At 37.3% G+C, this 23,226-nt stretch overlaps 1 protein-coding gene across 1 annotated transcript; it reads right to left on the reverse strand.

Moving 5' to 3' along the window:
* Positions 1-4,752: 4,752 nt before the first annotated feature.
* LOC144249374 (vomeronasal type-1 receptor 90-like) lies at positions 4,753-5,694 on the reverse strand. Its single transcript, XM_077791601.1, has one exon. It carries the CDS (start codon positions 5,692-5,694, stop codon positions 4,753-4,755), a length of 942 nt encoding a protein of 313 aa, XP_077647727.1.
* Positions 5,695-23,226: the final 17,532 nt, after the last annotated feature.

A 23,226-nucleotide genomic window follows, 5' to 3' on the forward strand; every position in this document is an offset into this window, starting at 1 on the left:
TATGTGTAAAATGCTAAAAAAAAAAAAGCAAAGTGCTTTTTAAGTACTAATTATTCTCCTTTTGATTCTCAAATTCTCAAAAGCCTACCTTGTATGTCAGGGACAGCTGAAGAGATCACAGACAGAGCCAAATCACGACCCTAAGGTGGTGGATTCAGCCACATGTGGTAGTGCACACCTCTAAATCCATCACTTCTGGAGGCTGAGACAGGAGGATTCCAAGTTAAAAGCCACACTGAGCAACTTTTTGAGACTCTGTCTCAAAATGAAAAGTAATTGGTTGGGAATGTAATTCAATGGTTAAGTGTCCCTGGGTTCAATCCCCAGTACCAAACAAAAACATACATACACATACACACACACACACACACACACACACACACACACACACACAACACTAGCTTTGGCTATGCTCTTCTTCTTAAGAGAAAATCTCATGGTTTATTTGTAGACCCAGTGTTGAGAAAGGTGTTCTTGTAATCCACTCCTTTTTTATCTTGGTGTTTACTTTTATGCCTTAAATAAGAAATTGTTCCTTGTCTACATTTTTTTCATATTTTCCTTTGCTTTCCCCTGACTGGGGATCTCAGAAATAAATATTGAAGAAATGAACTCATGAATAAATTAGTTTTTTTTCCATAAAATTGGGCAAAGAACCTGATTACACATTTATCACAAAGAAGGCATATAAATGGCCCAAATAGTAATAAAATGCTATCAATTACTCATCAAGGAAATGTAAAACAAAACTAAAAGTAATATATCACAACCCTTATTTAATCATTACATGTTATCTTCACAAATTTTAACCTTATCTTCTACCCAATAAATACAATTGTAATTTGTCAATAAACCAATAAAGAAATTCCATAATGTGACATCATTTCATACTTGTTATGCTAACAAACAAACAAAAATAAAGGTGATGACTGTTGAGAAAATGGTAGATAAATTGTGATCTTTTTATATTATTGGCAGGGATATAAATTGGTACAGCATGTAGGAAAATCAGTATGAAACTGGCATTAAAAAATAAAGTGGGCCAGGCATGTGGTACACACTTGTAATCCCAGCAGCTCAGGAGAATGAGGCAGGATGATTGCAAGTTGGAGGCCAGCCTCAGAAACTTAGAGAGACCCTAAGCATCTTAATGAGATGCCATCTCAAAATAAAAACTAAAAGGGGCTAGAAATGTGGCTCAGTGGTTAAGTGCCCCTGGTTTCAATCCTTGGTACTAAAAAATAAAATTAAAAGTAGAATTAATGTGTTCCTGCAATCCACCTTCTCAGCAGATGTACAAATGAACTAAAATCAGTATCCCTATGAGATATTAGAACTCCCTGTTTAAGACAGATTAACAAGAGCCAAAATACCCAAATACCTTATGTACACAGACAGATAGTTAAGGAAGACATGGTATGTCATTTGTTTTGTATAGTGAAGGAAATCTAGAGAACCATTATTTGTTGTCTTAAAAGGCACTCCGTTATGCCAGGTTAGTTTGTATTTTCTCTCTCATCTTCTATTTGTGTCTGTGTTGATCATCTAGGTTGGCTTAAGTCAGGTCCAGATGTGCCAGGAGTCAGACAGCGACTTGCACTGGGATAACCACCCACCCAGACTAGGATCCTCTCTCCTCTGGATTCCCTTCTATAGTTTCTGGTGTCAAAGGTCCTAACACCTGTTTTGTCTGGTCAGAAGGATATGGTTTCTATTATCACTGTCAGGCCAGTTCATGGGAAAGATAAATGTGCATAACACGAAATAAATGGGAAATAAACCCACTCAGGATAACTCTCTCAGATTTTGACACCAGAGAGTCTTTTAAAAAGACTAAATATTCGATGTCTAAATATTTAATATCTATGTTTATTACACATGTAGTTATAAAATATTTGAAATGGTATTGATCATGTTTTTTTCTCATCAACATCTACAGAACATAGGCTTTGAGTGTTCTATAATGTAAAATTCTCCACCCGTATATAGCTAATTAAAATCCAAGTAATTCTTGAGAGTAAATTTTCATTTCCTTTTTCTCCTGATTGGAATCAATAACATCAGATATTTGAGTCACGTGTAAGTTAAACTTGAAATCTCAGTGAGCTTTAAGGAAAACTTTTATTGACACTGTATCCAAGCTATATCCTCTCTTACTTGTCACTCACCCTACTCTTGTCTTTAATATCCCTCTTAAAGTTGCCTGCCACTTCCCATGGCCCATGTGCTGTTGATCTAATCAGCTGTTGAAATTTATGTGAACTGTCCCACTCCACCAGATATCTGTCCCACCCAAAATGTGAATACCTGGTATCTGGGCTATCACAGGGGAACACAAAATTCCATTTGCTTTATAATCTAGTTTTAAATAATTCTTTATATTTAGATTTTCAGATTATACCTATTCTTCTAAATATTTCTAAATATTTAAATTAATGTTTATCTTAATTTATCCAGAAGTTAGAACAGGAGTCCTTCATACTAACTATCCTGCCCTACAATATGCAGAAAAAAAATATTCACGTCATTCATGTTATGAAACAAGATTCTCAGACACATGTGACATAGATAATAGATTGTTAAAAAGCATTTTTGTAATTCTATGTTACTATTAATATTCTGCTATAAAAATTATAAATCAAATGTTATTTTATTATTTTTAGATGGAAATACCAATATTCAGCATTATAATCTGCAAAAAAGATATAGCATGCTATTAAAAAGGTATAGCAATAATTGGAACTATAATATTCTGGTATCCAAAGCATATATAAAATAGTTAAAAAATTGATTTGGGGGCATACTGGGAATTGAACACAGGGGCACTCCACCACTGAGCCACATACCCAGACATTGTTATTTTTTATGTAGAGATAAGGTCTCGGTAAGTTGCTTAGCACCTCACTTTTGCTCAGGCTGGCTTTGAACACACAATCCTCCTGCCTCAGGTTCCTGAGTCACATGGATTGCAGGTATGCATCCCTATACCTGGACAGCTTAACTTTTTTATTTAATATGATCTACCTGTAATTCCAGTAACTCATCAGGCTCAGGCATGAGGATCACAAGTTGAAAGGTAGCCTCAACAAATTAGTGAGGCCCTAAGGAACTCGGTGAGATCTTGTCTCTATAAAGAAAATAATTTTAAAAAGGTTTTGGGATGTGGCTCAATAATTAAGCACCTATAAGATCTATAGCTTTTTATAGCAGCTTATAGATTTTGCAGGAATATAGATAATTAAATTTCTTATCCTGTGTCATTCTCTGCTACTATTATTATTAAATTATACTAGAGTACAAAGATAGTCATAATTTAACTTTATGGAACTTTTAAGTTTCTTACAAACTTTATACATTGCCACAGTTTGAACATCAATTATTATAATGTTACTTACATTCTATTAACGCATATGGACATATTGTATGAGTATTTAATTAGTTATTATAGTCACCAAGTTATTTGTCAGGGTATTAGGATCTCTCCATTTCAATTTGTTTTGAATAGGTTTCTTGAGGTATAACTCAAATAAACTTTGCCTATTATGACATACAAATTAGCAAATATATAAAACATATAAAAGGATAATCACAATAATACTCCAAATACTTTTGGTGAATCCTTCCAGTGCATTTTCCCTTCTCTTCTTGGCCTCTAGAGCTGTCCCCAGGACAGGTCCACATACCAGTTATGCTAGGGTAGTGGGACAGGTTGCTGAGAAACTAAAGAAAATGTAAGACATGTTTCTATTGAAATATGCTCTTGGGGATGTTCAAGGGTGAAGGGCTGGATAAGCAGTGCCTCCCTCGTCAGGGCACTTCACCTGCAAGTCCACTGGTGGGCACCTCATGAGCAGAATCTACCCTCCACACTAGAAAAAAAATAAGTCTTTTATAGGTCAGTGCATTAGTCAGTGTTCTCTAGAGGAACAGAATCAACAGGAAGTATAATTATAAAAGGGGGGATTATTGATTGGCTCATGCAACCAGAAACTAAGTAGTCCACAATGGCTGTCTGCAGGCTGGAGAGCCAGAGGAACTAGTAGCTGTGCAGTCTAAGAAGCTGAAGCCCCAGAACTAGAGGGATCAATAATGCTACCCTAATCTGAGACTGGAGGCTTCTGGAGAATTCACTTTGGAAGAGTGAAGAAGGGAGAGTTTACTATCCTTTGATGATAACAGAAGCATTAAGAACCCACTCAAGAAGAATTGAGCTTGTATCTGCTACTTGTGCTGGGATCAGTTGGCCTGTTCCACTGGGACCAGTAATTCTGGGACTAGTAATTCTGTGACCAGTAATTCTGGTCATATGTTCAAGAAAGTGGTTTCTGTAGGTAACACCAATTTTCTCTGCCTTCCAGTATGCATGGGAGCCAGCCAGTGTCTTTCAAGATGATATTGACCTGGATATTTCACAACAGGTTCATTTTCATCATTCCCTTGACTTGCAGATGTCCCTTTTTTGGGGACAAGGTGTTTTAATGTCTTCCTATTTTTTGAAGAGGGTCATCCAAGCAAATACAGAGGTGTGCTTATTCTTTACAGTCTGATACTGGGTGAGAACATCAGTTCTTATGGGTATGATAGGAATTAGAAGATTGAATTTTTTAAGACAGTGATAGTGTTTTAAAACTATGATCTACTTGTCAGCTACTTACATAAAAATACATGCATAAAAGACATATGAGAATGCCATAAATTTCAGCGACTTAACAGAAAGTGAAAATATTTACTTATATTAAAAGAAAAAGTCCACTACTGAATAATTAAGCATCTGCCATCCTTACCCCCCAGGGATGTTAAGAACCTCATCATTTGTTTCATGGTGCTGATTAGCACCAAAGGACTCAGTGTGGCATAGCCGTTGCCCACCAGCATCTGGACACAATAACGAACTGGATCATTGTTCCATGACATTGCAGAAGAGGAGGAGAAAACAAAGTCCCAAAAGTACATGATCACAAAGAGACCCATGAGCAGCAGGATGGTCCTGGAGGCCCTCTGTTCTGGGGATGCTTTTGGAGACAGGTTGTGAAGGTGCTGGCACTGCCTCTTATGCCTGCACAAGAGGGTCACCATGTACCCACTGGAGAGGGCCATGAGTCCTATAAGGAAGACATCCTGGAAGGTCACAAGGGAGAAATACATATACCTGAACAAGTAATTTGTAGACAAAAGAGAGCAGGCCTTAGTAACAAACATGAGACTGTGTGTGGTGACATTGGGAGTGGCAACATTAGAGATCAAGAAGTGACCACTGATGAGCATATTGAAGACCCACAAGAAGGAAAAGCAGCAGAGGCTCTGAGGTGAGGAGTTACACTTGAACTTTGTCAAGCAGAAGCTTCTGGGGCTGAGGGTGACAGCCTGGAGGACACTCAGCAGGCAGGTGGTACAAAAGGACAGGCCCCTCATCAGCCTGTACAAGTAAATAACTGACTTACATATTATGTCATCCCTTAAACCCTGAGACCCCAAAGTGTCTGCAGTTATGAACCCCACGGTCAGCAGCATCACTAGGTGGACAAGAGCTAAGTGACCAATGATCATGTCAGTGGGCTTGGGCCTGTGCTTCACAGGAAATGTGGGGATGTGGGAGAGAAGCAGAGCAGTGTTGGCTATGATCCCAACACTCATTTCACAGAAAAACACGGTGCTCGGGTGAGGAAAGCTGGGAGCTTCACTGTCCCTATTCATCCTCGTGAAGAAGCAGCATTTGGTGAGAATCTTAGAGAAAATTTTTACCATGAGTATCACCATCCTCATCAATCCTTCCTACACTATGGTCATCAGCAAAATGTGTGGGTTCATCCTGAGGCGTTCTTTCTCCCTGCAGAGCCCAAGTCAATCCCACATCCTCCTGAGGCTTCAGAGCTCTCTCTCCCCTGACCTCCAGGACAGACTCACAGCTGGATGGACACACACACTGCCGGACCCCACAGCATCTCCACACCACCATGTTAGACTTTTCAAATGTAAGCAGAATGCCTCTTCCTCTCTTCAAACCTAATTTAAAGTCCTCAGTTCAAAGTAATAGCTCTAAATATGGGATTGAATTTGAGTGACAAAATTGTATCAGCGAGGGGGCTGGGGATGTGGCTCAAGCGGTATCGCACTTGCCTGGCATGCGTGAGGCCCAGGTTCGATTCTCAGCACCACATACAAAACAAAGATGTTGTGTCCGCCGAAAACTAAAAATATGTACATAAATAAATAAATATTAAATCTCTCTCTCTCTCTCTCTCTCTCTCTCTCTCTCTTCAAAAGAAAATTGTATCAGCTTGGAAATAAGATCCTCTTGGGCAATGGCTACCAAGAGGGTAGCCATGCAAACATTTGTATTATGCGAGGGTCTTTTTGTCCTGGTTAATGGCTAGAATATGATTTATTGATAGAACACAAATGTGTCTAAGGAGTGTCTGAAGTCACAAACTGTGGTTTTATGCAAACGATCTGATGCTATTAAATTCAAGAGTAGAGAGGTCAACAAACACATCTGGACCAAAAATATTATTTGAAAATACGAGTAATCACAAAAATTGCTTTTTGTAGCTATTGTCTGTGTGATTGTATCAAATATCCAATAATGCCCAGGATACTAACACCAACCATTATTATTATCAGATAGTCCTCCATATATGACTTAAGAGTTTTAAAATATTTCTAGCTCTGTTATAGCTTGAAAAATCAAAGAAAAATTAATATGAAAGTAGCATACTTTTACTAATCCCTAAATGCTGGACACATGCAAATTAAAAAGTCATTTCTTGGAATCATCATATGTAACTTTAAGTCTAAATATTGTAGAAACTCAAAACAGAAAAACCTAGTCTTATCAGAATGCAGTTATCAATTATTATCAGAAACACACTGTAGGCTTTTTTTTTTCAGCAGGTCAGAGGCTTATGCAATCATAGTGGTAAACACTGATATATTTTAATGGACTGCGATGATTCTTTTCTAAGGATTTAGTTAGTGGTTTCCCATGGGAGCCCAAGCTTTCAAGTCTTCCAAGAGCAAGAAACAATGTCTCTGCAGAGTTATGAAAATCTAGTGTAAAAGTTATACTAGTCATTCAGTGAGCTTTGTTCTACTGTGACTAAAAGACCTGCCAAGAACAATTTTAGAGAAGAAGATTCTTTGGGGGCTCATTTGGTTTTGGGAGGGGGGGTTTAGAGGTCTCAGTTCACAGATGGGCAGCTCCATTCTTCAAAGCCTGAGATGAAACAGGAGATTATGGTGGAAGACTGTGGCAGAGAGAAGTGGCTCACAAAATAATCAGGAAGCAAAGAGAGACTCCATTTGCCAGATACAAAATATACACCCCCAATCATGACCCACTTCCTCCAGCCACACATCACCACCCTCAGTTTACACTCAACTAATCCCATAAAGGGATTCAAAGTGAATGCACTGATTGGATGTAGGCTCTCATAACCCAATTACTTTTTCTCTAAATCTTCTTGCCTTGCATCACACATGAGCTTTTGGAGGACACCTCAAATCCAAACCACACACTACAGAACTTGGGGGTGCCCACCATGTTGAATAATGTTCTGCACCATGCAGCTGTTTGCTTTAACTGAAGCCTTTATTCATCCATAAGATGAGGGAGAGAACATGGGATAATAGGTTCCTGTCATGTATTAGCACAGATTAACTTTCTGAAACTAAACATGTGAGTATACACTGTTTTCATGGCCACACAGAGGTGCAGTTCTTCAATTACTGAGGGACAGCTGCACTGTTCAGGTGCCACAGATGTGGCTGCAAGTAAAAATTCAGAGGTGGGTGGACACTAGGTCTCAACAATTTGAAAATTTTGATTTTTAAAATAGATACGTCGTAATAACAATTAGAAAAAAGTTTGGTTTCTAACATATTAATCAAGTAAATTTATCTATTTGCACACTCAGATAATAAAGCTTCATACCTCTGATATGCCAAGTAGAGACATCACAAATACTCATGTTATCATCGCATACTGAGTTTTACAAGTCACAGGCTGTCATGAAGTCATAGACTGTCTTTAAGCACACAGCACTAAATGGTCTTCTTAACTTTTCATTTATTTGTAAACAATATACACCCATTCTCTACATATCTCTTGCATTTAAGTTACAAAATATATCCAGATAATATTTCAAAGGAGTAGGATCAATGAATGAGCAAAACCTTTCACATCATATACTAAAAGAATAATATGAGATAAATCCTGCTGTCAACTTGAATTCTCAAGTTATTCCCAGGAAATTCAGGCTTCCCTTGAAAACTCTTTTGAAAAAATGAGTCTTAAAACTACATAACCTTATAAACAGGTGAGGTAGTAGCCTGTTTGAAAAATCTGTAATCTGAAGAGATAGGACTACATAATTCTCAGATTTACTAAGGTACTGGAGTCCTACAAACATAAATGAATGAGCACAGACAGATGTATGCAGATGCTGCACAAGCTGTCGTGAGGTAAGGGGGTCACTACCTGAAACCAGCAAATCTTCCTTGAGGCAGAAAAGCTGATCTCCTTTCACCAAGCCATGAATCCAGGAAAGTAACCACATCAGGTGCATCCACCAGCCACCCCTGATGCTAGCTTGCATGGAGTCCCCCAAAAGACCACACAAACTATCACCAAGCATCAGTTCTCTCCAAATTTATATACCACACCTATATTAGTAAAGCCCATGCTCCAGGAATCATTGTTATATCTGTATGTAATTACTAAAAGAAAGGTAGATAGATATTCTGAACATTACATTAGACAATCTTTTTCTGGAGAATATCAATATGTTCTGACAACAAGCTAAAAGAAATCTGTCATGTCTTTTCCTATTCATGTCTCTTCCCACTCACACTGGGGGAGACTGCAAAGTTCAGGGGGTCAGGGGAAAGGACAGATGCTCTCCACACAGACCCGGATAATATAGGAACTCTTGCAAATGACAATTTCAAAATGGAGCCAACTCACCTAATGACTCAGGTTCAAGAATGTTTTCTTGTACATGGGAGAAATCCAGTTGCTTTCAGACAGACTGGAGGAAGATAAATAAGGAGATAAATCACAGGGAAAGTAACATGGAGAAAATCTCTAAAACAGCTCACAATTGTAAGCCCACAACAGAAAAGAAAAAGGAGAGGCCGTATGAGCAGTGATGTGAAAAAACAATATGTGAATGGAATAACAAAATTCAGAGAAAAGTCTGCACATACACAGTCTATACTCAGGTTGAAGGACCTTATCATTCATGGTGAAAGCTGGCCAACCTATGGGAGAGAGAGAACACCATTCACATTCCTACTAATACCTGAATCCTTTAAGCATTCACTTCAGACATTGTTTTATTTTGCAATTACTAAGACCAGAGGCAATCTTGAGCTCTATGCTGTCATCAAATTGACCATAGATAAGTGAAAAATGCTCATGTTGGTGCTCCTGAGCCAGCACTCAGGAGAAATTGGGAGTACAATGGAAGAAAGAAAGTCCTCAGCAAATCCCCCTGTGAGTGTGGGTATGTATGGTTATGTCAGTGACCTGATGACAGGGTAAGGAAAGGAAGGGAGGAAGGAATTGTATTTTTGTCCATGACATGAGCGTAATCTGCATATTTCTCAAGATGAATGTGAGGCGTGATGATTTATGATTGGCCTTTAGCCAGGTGACTTAGGAACCTGAGAGAGCACAGCTTGGCTAGATATCACTACACCATAGTAGCTGACTTCATCATGATTGTCATTAATATTGTTCTTTTTATAAAAAAAAAAAAGGTAAAAATAGGGAAAAAAAGTCCAAGAAATGAGAGTGACCATGCACACTGGAGTGAGTTAGGTCTGCAGGTACACTGGTCAACACACCCCAACTTTTGGCAGAATTTGAGCTGGAAAAGAACAAAGGGAACTGGGGGAGACTGATGAAACTGGGGGAAAGCAAAATCATCACCAACTCAACAGCTGGTGCTAAGGATGACACAGCCACAAGGTACCCACCAAAAAACTCCTTACCATAATTGAGCGTTCTAAAGTCCCCATCACAATTATAACCTATAAGCTTCTCTCCTAGTCAACAAGAGCTTTACAAAGACTGTCAGCAGGATCTCTGTGGAGAGCTTATTGTGGGTCAAAGATTTCTTGGTTGTAAAGGGCAAGTTTCTCCTTGTAATAAGTAGGTCTGTAATCAAGCTTCTTGTTGTGCAAAGGTTACTATTCTTGTTTTTCTTGGAAAAAAACTTGGGAAACATCTGTCTGACCTAAAATATGAGACAAAGCATTTCTTTTTTATTGAAGTTAACTTTATTTCATTTATATATTTTTTGTGTGGTGCTCAGGATCAAAACCAGAACCTCACATGTGCTAGGCAACTGCTCTACCACTGAACTACAAGTCCAGCCCATGAAAGCAACAGTTAGGTACCCACCCATTGTCATGTATTCATCCCACTGACTAAAGAAAATTCTAAAGAATTTTCACATCAAGGGTCCAGAGATTTTTAGCATTAGCTTAAATAAAATTGCTTCCTGAAATTCCTCAGATATCCAGAATCATCTGTCCTACATCAAGGGCACAGCATTTGTGAAATTCATGAGGTCAGGGAGGATGAACTAGAAAATCTGAGGACTACGTGAAGACAAGTATGGCATCCATTTGCCCCAAAACTCCCTCCCCATACACACACACAAAAAAAGTAAGAATTATATACTCTGTGTTGCAAATTAAAATATTTTTAAAAGTATAGTTTGGAGTGCTTGCTTACACATGGGTATCTACAATGTCAATATTTTACACATAATTTAAGAAAACTATCAAAAATGGATAATTACAATTACAAAGGAAAGAAGCAGAAAAGACCTAGAGCTGCATTCTCAACAACATGAACTGTCAACACTCAGAAACAATAAGTGTTCTCTGTGAGAAGTTCTCTCTGATCAACCCAATAATGCAACAAAGACAGCATCATGTTCTCACTAAATGACTTTCCTCTTCCTTTCCCATCATATCCTTTATGTTTTATTACCAAGAAAACTAAATTTATTCACATTTATCTTAAGTACTTATAAGTACTCATCAGGAGGTGGACAGCAACAAAAATCTAACACAAAAACACGAGTTCAGGGAACAGGAGAACATTTTGTTGTAACTGGGCACATGTGTAATTCCAGCAACTCTGGATGCTGAAGCAGCAGAATCCTAAGGTTTAGGCCAGCCTGGGCTACTTAGTGAGATCATGTCTAAAACATAAAAAGGTCTGAGGATGTAGCACAGGTGAATAAAATCATCTTTATTTTATTTATTTTTATGCAGTACTGAGGATCAAACTCAGTGCCATGAATGTGCTCAACAAGTGCTATATCTATGCCCAGTTCTGTTAAATACATTAATAATCAATGAATAAAATAAATACAAATTTTGTTTTGAAATTTTACCCTCATTTATGGGTTTGACATATCTACTATTAATGAAATTATAAGAGGTATTTTTAAATATATGATCAAAAAATATATGGACAGCCTTCATCCTCACCAAATTCTGATAAATTAGATTCTAAGCCCTTTTCTACAAAGGCAAAGAAAATTTCTACCATTGTTGGTTCTTTTATTTATGATGTAATTACAGTCCAACTTTCATTATCCCCTGATAAGACATGGCCCAGTGGAGAGAGGTCATGTGAAGTAGTGTCTCCACTAATGTAATGTTTGTTAAATTAGTAGGAGTGCAAGAAAGGTTTTTGTGAGAAAATGCTGGTTCATATTTTGTATGAATGAGCATATTCAAACTCTTTCAAAGGTGATACTTTGTTTTTCCCCCTTTCCCTTCAGCTCCTCTAATATGTAATTTTGTATAACGATGAGGGTCTCCTTCCAAAAAAAAAAAAAAAAAAGAAAGAAAAGAAAACAAGGGAGAGAAATGAAGTACAGTAGATGTGGTAGAAAGAAAAGATGGGAGGGGAGGGGAAGGAAGGGGAGATAGAAGAGGATAGGAAAGATAGCAGAATACAACAGACACTAGTATGTAAAACCGTGGATGTGTAACCGATGTGATTCTGCAATCTGTATATGGGGGAAAAGTGGGAGTTCATAACCCACTTGAATCAAATGTATGAAATATGATATGTCAAGAGCTATGTAATGTTTTGAACAACTAATTAAAAAAAACAAAGGTGATACTTTGAATGAAGAACCTCTCTTCGAATTAATTTTTTTAATTAATTTTATTTTATTTATTTATTTTTATGTGGTGCTGATGATCAAACCCAGTTCCTTAAATGTGCTCTACCACTGAGCTACAACATGCATTTTTAAAATTCTTTTTAATAACTGAAATTACAGATCACTTTATTTTTAAAAGCTTTAATAGATTACAAAGAAGCTAAAAGAAAAATTGAGTATATTTAGCGAAACTTATAGCAAAAGTCCGTAAAATGAAAGGAGAATACATGTTCCTTGAGAAATGATATTAAGTGAACAAAAGTCATTATATTCCAGCAAAGGAATGTATAATTGAAATCAATTACAGGATTTCATATCTAAATTTATCAATAGCATTTTATATTAAAAACTACTAATTTTATTAGTCACTAAATTAAAGCAATAAAATGCTAACAAGAAATTTTCCCATGGAGTGGAAGGAAAACAGCCTTTGAGTTGCAGATGGTAATTGGAGGTGGCTGCTGATCCAAACCTGAAATCTGACTGGGAGACCACTGGTTCAGGCCCTGCCTTCCCCCATCTGGAACAGAGAGGCACTTACCAGATGGTTTGCAGGGGATGCAATGACCTCAGACAAACCAGCATAGCTCATTTCTCTACAGAAAGGTAATTTTAGTGCCTCTATAAGTCTGATGAGATCTCCCCTGGGAAGAGAGAAGTATGGTGTCTGATGTGGAACATTTATATGTTTCTTGATTTTCCTTTATTCTTTCCTGGACAATGGTACTCAGGGGAGAGCTGTGCTCCAAGCGTTCCCTAAGTTACCCTGACACTAAAGCATGTAACACCTGAAAGGTCAGATCATGTAGTCAACACCAATTTTATTACTTTGATACCAACTTTAAATTAGTGTGAGCTTATTTCAGACTTTGTAATTCCTGTACTCTGGTGAGATTCCTCGCACCTGAGCCCTCCCAGTGGCTCTGAGGGTCCTCTCCCTGCAATGTATGACAGGCATTTTCTTCTTTAAGAACTGGCACATAGAGAACCTGGTTTCTGAGTACTACAGGGTCATGTATTCCATGGTTTCCAAGTTCTCAACTTCAGATTTCAAGATGCCAATCAAATTTCAATGATGAGCTGGGCATGGTGGTGCACACCTGTAATCCCAGCAGCTTGGAAGGCTGAGGCAGAAAGATTGTCAGTTCAAAGCCATCCTCAGCAAACTAGGGAGTCTGTGAACAACTCAGTGAGATCCTGTCTCAAAACAAAAACAAAAACAAAAACAAAATACTAAAAATGGGGTGGAAATGTGGCTCAGTGATTAAGTGTCCCTTGGTTCAATCCTTGAAACCAAAAGGAAAGAAAGAAAGAAAAGAAAAGAGGATTTAATAAGAAATAAAACAGCATGTATGAGTTTCTTGGGATAAACTCAACTAATATGTATAGACATTATGCTCTAATTTTTAATAGTTAATAAAGCTCCATACTAAAATGAATCAAACTATAGAAATTTTGAGGCAGAGCTAGCGCATGGTGGTTGATTTCAGCCGAGGCACATTTTTTTCTGGATGATAGTACTCAGGGGAGAGCTGTGAAAACTTACCAAATGTGTGCAGGAAATCTGAAGAAGTCTATGTAGAACAAAGAAAACCATGTCTCAGTGAAATTGGGGGAAAACACTAAGGAATCAGTTTATCAGAGGCAGCATGCACTGTCCTTGGGCAAAAACAATATAAAATTCTGCTTCCAATGTAGCTTATAAAATTTATATGAAAAATTATTAGATATATGACCAAGAGGGACCCTTTGATCTCTAAACAAAATGAAGTAACATTATTATAAGGAGACCTACTGATCTCCCTGATACTGGAATTAGAAGATGATCCTTAAAATCAGCTATTATCAATATGCATCAGCATGCAAAACACTAAAGAATGAATGTTCTCTCCCATATATGGGTGCTAACACAAAATTGGAGGGGGTATAGAAGTTCAGTGAGTTTGAAAAAGGGGAATGGAGGGGGGAAAATGAAATGGAAATAGGAAAGACCGTGGAATGAATAGACATATGTTTTCTCTGTTCATATATGAATACATGACCAGTGAAACTCCACATCATGTACAGCCACAAGAGTGAGATCCTAATTAGAATAAGATATACTCCATGTTTGTATGAGCATATCAAAATGTACTCTACTGCCATGTATAACTAAAAAGAACAAATTTTAAAAATTAAAGTTGGGCTGGGGATATAGCTCAGTTGGTAGAGTGCTTGCCTCACATGCACAAGGCCCTGGGTTCAATCCCCAGCACCAAAAAAACAAACAAAAAAACCCATTATGGGGCTGGGGATGTGGCTCAAGCGGTAGCACGCTTGCCTGGAATGCGAGCGGCCCGGGTTCGATCCTCAGCACCACGTACAAACAAAGATGTTGTGTCCACCAAAAAACTAAGAAATAAATATTTAAAAAAAAATAAAGTTAATACAGATATAATATGTAAAAACTACCTTTTTTTTTCTGGAGAGAGATGGAACTTTCAACAGAATCTAATGAAAACACAATGACAAAAATACGTAACTTCTGCAATGTAAAAATTCATGATGGACCTGGGGGAAGACTAGACACTGCAAAATAAGTCTCCAAAATACCTCAAAACAAGTCAAAAAGTAACAAAACTCAGAAAGAGTGATAATAAAATGTTTAAAAGTGAAATGTACATAAGTGGCCTATTAATTATTCTAAAATATCTGTCATTAAAACCACAGGAAGGAACCAAAATCAGGGAATACTAGGAGAGAATAATGGACAAATTTACCAAACCTGATGATGTGAATCTGAAGAAGTCTATTTAGAGCAAAGAAAATAATGTCTTAGTACATTACAGTGAAATTGGAGGAAAACACTAAGGAATTGGTTTATCCAGAATAAAAATAAAATAGCCACATGGTAGTGATTGATGCAATGCTAACTGGGTAAGTAAGATGAATGATAGCAACACTTCGGATACTGGCCATACTTGTAAAATAGGTGGTTATCTGGAAGTGGGCTAGGATTTATTATAAATATATATTTCAAATTCCTGGGCAACTAGTAAAATAAGTTGAAAAAACTGTATTTGCACCAGGTGCAGTGGCACATGCCTGTAATTCCACTGACTCTGGAGGCAGAGTCAAAAGGATCACAATGTGGAGGCCAGCCTCAGCAACTTAGTGAGGGCCTAAGTAACTTGTTGAGATCCTGTGTCAAAATTAAAAAAAAAAAATCGTAAAACGGCTGGAGATGTGGTATAGTGACAAAGTGGGGCCAGGGTTTAATCTCTGGTACAAAAAATAATCCAAAAATATTTGATGAAAAATGACACATGCAATAGTGTAAATGGCTCAATTAGATTACATAAGGCAGGGAAAGTATGGAATACCAAACCAATAAAATGAAAATAGCATATGCAGAAATATTAATTCCAGTGTTCATAAGAATTTTAGGAAATTATCGGGAACAAGGGCTCATCACATAATGACAAAGGGGTCATTCCTCAAAAGATATAAATATACAAGAGTGAAAAATGGATAAAACTGTAATGAGAAACAGTATGATGTATATCATAACTGGAGATTTCAACACCCATTCATTGGGAATGAAGAGATTCAGCAGGCAGAAAATAAGTAAAGACAGAGTTACATTCACCAGTGCTACCAATCAACTGGATCTAATTGACCTTTACACATTACTTCTTCCAACAAGGTCAGGACACACATTCAAGTTTGCAAGAAACATCCAGCAAGTCAGACCACATCCTAAAAGACTAGGTTGAAACATGCCTTACCCAAAACTTTAAACAAATTATAATGTGATACTCATCTAGGACCCTAATTTACTTAAGATAGAAAGCAGAGAGATAATGGGCAACTCCCCCAAATGCTTGGGGAGTTTATTCTTCTGAATAAGGCACAAAGCAATACAAATCAAGAAAGAATGTTAGCTGAAATAAAATGGAAAAGTAATCTATCAAAATTGTGATATGCAGTAAAATCAGTAACTGAGTAAATTATTCGAACTCAATGTATATTTTGGAAAAGGAAATCTAAACTCAATCATCTAAACCCCTACTTTAGGAAATCAGAAGATGAAAAGTAAATTAAATCCAAAGTAAGCAACAGAAAAAGAATGATACAAATTAAAACAAAATTGAACAACATTGCAATCAGAATATTAATGGAGAAAACCAAGGAGCCAAAACCTGGTTCTTGGACCACCTTGGCTGACCTGTGTGGGAGCCCTGGCCCAGGTGGCCTGGATTCACCCAGCCGCCAACAGGCAGAACCACGCCAGAGCTCAGGTTCAAGCCGAGGACCACCGCCTCCAATCTTTGGGGGAATCCAGGACCAGGTTAAGTGCAGGTCCACCCCTTGATCCACCTGGGATTCCAGGCCTAACCTACCTCCATCTGGGGACATGGCCCGCAACACACAGTAGCCACCACCTTGTGACGAAAGACAAGGCCTAAGAGCAGCTGCATCAGAACAGGCATCCAAAGCCAGTGTAAAGCCCCCCCTTTCAGCCCCATCTCTGTAAGAGTTTGAATTCATGTTGGGATACCCCACTGCTCTCTTAAGTTAACTCCATTGTTGCCACCACCAACTTTAGTTGTAGTAGCATCCATCATAAGATACCACCAGGGTCTGGAAGCCCAACACCAAGGTGAGGTACAGATAATCTGAAAGGATCCTCACTGCAGGAAAGGAAGATGCATAGACAACATGAAAAAACAAGAAAACAAAATGCACCAAACAAACCAGGATACTATGATAACAAAATCCAAGGACAGCACAGTCAATGAAATGTCAGAGAAGGAGTTCATAATATACATAATTAAAGTGATGGATGAATTTCAGAATAACCGCTTGAATCAAAATGTGAAATATGATATATCAAGAACTATGTAATGTTTTGAACAACCAACATTAAAAAATAAATAAATAAATAAATAAAATAAAAAAAAGAATTATGGGATAGCATCAAAAGACCAAATCTAAGAGTTATTGGGATAGAGGAAGGAACAGAATTTCAAACCAGAGGAATGCACAATCTCTTCAACGAGATAATATCAGAAAATTTCTAAAACATGAAGGATGAATTGGAAAACCAAATACAAGAGGCTTACAGGATACCAAATGTAAAAAATTGAAACACATCTATACAAAAGTACATTATAATAAAAATGCCTAGCATACAGAATAAGAATAAACTCTTAAAGGCCATGAGAGAGGAATCAGATCACATATAGGGGGAGACCAATATGGATCTCAACAGGTTTTTCAACCCAGACCCTCAAAGCCACGAGATTTTGGAATAGCATATACAAAGCTCTGGAAAATAAAAAGGATGCCAACTAAGACTCTTATATTCAGCAAAATTAAGCTTCAGATTTGATGATGAAATTAAAAAAAAAAAAAACCTTTCATGATGAACAAAAGTTAAAAGAATTCACAGTAAGAAAGCCCACACTAAAGAGCATGCTCAGTAAAATATTCCAGGTGGAGGAAATGAAAAACAACAATGAAAATTAGCAAAGGCAGAACCACATTAAAGTAAAGGTAAGTCAAAGAGAAACCAAGTCAAGTTAAAAAACAAAAGAAACCAAAGTGTCCAGGAATACAAATCATATAATAATAATAACCCCAAATGGAAATGGTCTAAACTCATCAATTAAAATACATAGAATGTGTCTGGGGTTCTGGCTCAGTGCCTAGCATATGTGAAGCTCTGGTTCTGATTCTCAGCACCACATATAAATAAATAAAATAAAGGTCTATTGACAAATAAAAAAATTTAAAAAGACATAGATTGACAGATTTGATTTTAAAAACCCAACAATGTGTTGCCTTCAAGATATTCATCACACAGGAAAAGAAATCCACAGATTTAAGCTGAAAGGGTTGATGAAAGCACACCACTCACATGCATCATGTAAATAAGCAGGGTTTTTCCATCCTCATAACAGAAAAGTGGACTTCAAACCAAAGCTAGTGAAAAGAGATAAAGAAGGAGATTTCATACTGCTTAAGGAATTCATAATTCAACAAGACATAACATCATAAAATATGTATGTTTGAAAAACTGTGGCATCTATGTCAAACAAACCCTTCTCAAATACAAGAACAAAAAAGACCACAACACAATAACACTGGGTGACTTTTATACATCTCTCTTGCCACTGGATAGATCTTCCCAACAAAAACTAAACAAAGAAACTATAGAAATCAATAATTCAATCAATATGTTGACTTACAGACATATATAGAATATTCCCTCCATCAACAAGCAAATACACCTTCTTCTCAGCAGCACATGGATCCATATGTTATGCCACAATTATGCCACAAAGGAAATAGTAGCAAATACAAAAAAATGAAAGAAAAACAAAAAAACCTAGAGATACTACCTGCATTTTATCAGATCATAATAATGGAACAAAATTAGAAATAAAATGTAAGATAAAAATAGTACATACTCTAACACCAGGAGAGTAAATAATTCACTATTGAATGACCAATGGATGACAAAAGAAATCAGAGATAAAATTTTAAAAAATACTTAGAAATGAAAATAGTGATACAACATATAAAAATTTCTGGGACACTATGAAGGCAGTTCTAAGAGAAAATTTATTGCATTGAGCTCATTCATTAAAACAATAGAAAATAGCCAAATAAAAAAATAAAATTGTATCTCAACGCCCTAGAAAAAAAAGAACAAATATACATCAACAGCAGTAGGAGGCAAAATAATTAAAATCAGAGTTGAAATCAATAAAATTGAAACAAAAAAATTTCAACAAATTGAAAAACAAAATGTTTGTGAAAAAATTCACCAAATTGAGAAACTCTTAGCCAAGCTAACAAAGAGAGAAAAAACTCAAATTACTAAAAGTTGTGATGAAAAACAATATATATATATCATGACAGACTGCTGGAACAAGGACTTAAGCATTAGAACAGAGAACCTGTGCCTAACAGAAAACGAAGGCACAAAGAACCAACAGTACCCAGAAACAGGGTGCTCTATGTGGGTACAAACCAGGGGGAAAGAGCCCATCACATATTGTAGGGCAAGGACCCTCAGAGCCACTGGGAAACCATGACGGGTGCCAGGAATCCATCACCCCAAAATAGAAGCTTGGTCAATTGTGGAATGGTTTGAACTCATTTGACCTCAGGATCAGAATGAGTGTAACTGGGCCTGTCAATATGATGGGGACATGGACCCAATCAAGATCTCTCTCCTGAAGTGTCCAGGGAACTTAGAGAAAAGTTTGGGACCCAGCTCTCCCAGGACTGTTGTTATCCACAGAGAAGAAAGTAAAACTATGAGACAGGGGACATGTTCCACTGGGGAAGCCACAGTTCTGTGTTCAGTGGGATCTTGTCACCTTTGCAGACATTAAAATTACATCCCTGAAGAGACAGGACTTAAAAACATCCTTTCCTAAAGCCTCACATCTCTTTCGGTGCTTCTCACCTTCTCTGAGTCCTTCCCTGCCTCAGACATCTGGGTAAGTGACTCTGTGTCCTCAGATACAGAATTAGTGTTTGGGTGGCCCTAGAAAAGCTGTGGGAGGAGGGAATCTGTGCCTTTTAGTGAAGTGTCTGGTAGCTGCAGGAGACATCAGCTCAACAGCCCTACTGAGCCCAGAGGACTGTGTTCTCATGGTGCAATGAGGATATTCTCTTCTAAGAATGTTTGATTCTTCAATTTAGATACTCCTGAAGTTACTCAATTTCTCATAGAGAATATTAATTAATTTTAATTTTTCCATTTATTTTTGTAATTTAGTGATATCTAGTAACAACTTATCTATTCTAGAGTCTATATATTATTTAATGGTATATATATATATATATATATATATATATATATATATATATCCAGGAAAGCCATAAGTTTTAATTGGACATTTTATTATCTATACCTTTGCTTCTGTCATGTGCATAAACAGATAGAGAATCAGCAAGTGACTTTCAAAGTTTGAATCATTTTAATTTTAAAAATCTTTAGAAGGAAATGTGGTACTATGTTCAAAATCTCATTTTGTAGAAGGAAAACTCACACTAGTATTAAATATCTACTTAAACTTTTTCAGTATGTCTTTGCATTCAATTTAATTTCACAAATTAAAAATTCCCCTATGCTGTATTCTATCAGTTAGAAAAGGGCAATGATGATAAGTTTTGAATATACATTAAATATTTTAAAAAATCAAATGAACATGCTGGTCGTTTCCCATTACTGGCTCCAAAACACCCAGGAATATAATTCAGAATAGTTTGGAGGAAGAATAATTGTGTTCATGAGTCTTTTATGATTTCATCACTAAAGAAGAATACCCTTTGCAATTTCTGTTAGATTGGAAACATTTGAATCTAATTTTGTTTAGAGGAACATTTAGGTCAGTCAAATCCCACCCTACCATGATAACAGTACCTACATTTTAGATTTTTTTCCAAAACTCACTTTTTCATATCTGTAGCATGACTAGCTAAATGTCAACCTGTATCATTTTCTTGTTACTAAAACTCAAAGGGTAAAATCAGACAGGAAAGCCAAAGGTGTAGAGCAGGAAAGCAGGACTTGAATCTTCCATCACGACATCAATCAGGGAGAAGGTCTCTTCTGCAGGACTGCTTGGGTTTTCTAGTAGTGACAGACAGCTTGGGGTCTGTGAAGAAGCACCTCTGGGGATTATTGTTTCTTTAGTTTAATAGAACACTTTCACTTCTAGTGGCTTTTCTCAGGTGAAAGTTAAAATGTGGTAATGTAAACCCCATAGCTCTAATTGTGAATCCCAGGCTGTCCTTTACAACACTGACAATTCACAAGTAAACTGATGATTCTCATATCTATTTCTCACAAAGAGCTGACATTCATTTGCCAAAACCATGTGCAGGGTTTTCCTCCTCATGTTGCTAGAGTCTCTGTATCTCACAGCAGATGTGCTCACAGGACTAACATCTGCTGGGCAATGGTTTTGCCCTCCCTGAGGTGCCAGTCATCTCTCCATGTGTTCTTCATAGATTTCCAGCACCAGAAGTGCCACAAGGTAGAAAGTGCTGCCTACATTGACCTCAGCTCCAAACCCAATTGCTTGAAGCAGGACTAATCTCACCTGCTTCATCCCCTTTTTTCCATTTTTACCTTAATGAATAGAAGGGAGGATGGGGAAGATTGCAACAATGAAGTGGAGCTGTGTGATCATGAAAATTCATGCAATCTTTAGAGGTGAGTAAGTAAAAGGATTCCTCTGTCATCTCATCCCTGAGAGAGAGGCAGGATGATGCTTACACTGCAGAGGAGAGAACAGAGGTGTGCTCCCTTCAATCCTTCACCCTGGAATTTGAACATCCTAAGAAGGCAAACTTGCAGTGAGTTTTGCACAGGGGTAATCTCCACCTGTAATTCTCTCACTTCCGTCCTGACCTCCAGCTCATATCCACCGCCTGAGCAGTTCTCACTAGTTTGAGGGAACGTGTATGATGATGTATGTATCATGAGCCCCCCATGTTATTGTTGACTACACATTGTCTAGCAGGACTGCTTCCATGATCTAGATGTTAAAGGGAGTCTTCACCATGAGGGTCCCCAAGTCTTTACTATGAGCACTAACAAATGAAAGTTCTGTAATTTGTAGACATTTCTTTTTTAAAAATGTGTAATGTGCTCTACTCATCTACTTACTTAGATTTTCCTTCCTCTTACCAGATGTGGATTCATCAAGGGTGACCTATTTCAGAAATTCAAGTTATAGTCACTGTGATTTATACATCCTTCCCCAGAGAATGTCGAGTCTGGGGGCAGCTTGATTTCTCAAATGCATAAAGTACAATATTAGTGCTGATACAAGAGGGCATCAAGATACCAAATTGGCAGCATCAACCCTAAGACCCTTATTGAGAAGGGGTTCTCCGGTCACCCCAATGATGGCAAAAAGCTTGTGTTCTGTCCCCTGATCACCTAAGGTGTGCTGTGCCAGGTGTGATTGAGATGGACCAGAGAAGGGAAGGTTGGTGCCACAGGATTTTCCTTAGCTCCCCTTTATGAATGGTTCTCATTCCCCAGGATGCTTTCCCACAACAATTGCTAATCAGCGTGGACAATACTATAGAACATTCTTTACATTAACACTGTGATATACTTATATAATTTTAATCATATATACTTGATGTGCAGCATTTGCTGATATGATTGTGGTTCAAAACTGGAGACAGCATGATGACTAGAAAAGCATTTTTCTGTGGTTTCTCTGGGCACTACATGGAGAGAGAATAATTGTGCTTAGGATCACAGCAAATTGTGTCCCTTGAATTCATGCAGACATCAGGAAAGAGTCTAAGCTTTCCTGTTACTAATACAGAAATTCACTTTCAGAAAACAAGTTTCCACTGGCTTTAAGGCAATGAAGAAAAAAATCCATGCATTTTTTAGTATGATTGCAAACTCATGGCACTATACACTCCTGCTTTTCATCATTTCTTTTTGGAGGACTGCAGATGTCTCAGTAACACTGAACTTAATGTCACCCAATGGCCTTGAGACACAGGTGATAAAAACATTTCATTCAATGAGTGTTTTCATGCTTGTTTTTTACAAGGTTCAAATGTTTAAATAATTTTAAAACAGATCCTGTATTTCACATAATGCATTTTTGTTTTGTTTTGTTTCATAGTACACTCTTGTATTGTTGTTTAAAGAGGGCAATTTTATTTTTTTCTGTACCAGTAACTGAACTCACATTAATGTTAAACACTGAGCCATAACCCCAATCATTTTTTTTTATCTTGAGGCAGGGTCTCACTTAGTTGCTTAAGGCCTTGCTAAGCTACTGTGGCTGGGTTTTAACTTGGAAATCTACTATCTCAGGCTACTCTCCCTGACCTAAAACATTTTAAAAGTTATTTTTCACATGATAATGTAAGTATATTTAAACTTATACCATAAAAGTACCCATAAATATTTGACTTATATGAAATCAATTTATAGGAATGAGCATATGCCATTTGTATATCCATTGATGTCACAAAATAAGACAATGTA

Source organism: Urocitellus parryii, chromosome 11, assembly GCF_045843805.1.
Source record: "Urocitellus parryii isolate mUroPar1 chromosome 11, mUroPar1.hap1, whole genome shotgun sequence".
In the NCBI taxonomy this organism is placed as follows: domain Eukaryota; kingdom Metazoa; phylum Chordata; class Mammalia; order Rodentia; family Sciuridae; genus Urocitellus; species Urocitellus parryii.

Excerpts from the sequence above, each read along its gene's own strand:
- LOC144249374 (XM_077791601.1), bottom strand. The coding sequence starts at position 5,694 with ATGAATAGGGACAGTGAAGCTCCCAGCTTTCCTCACCCGAGCACCGTG.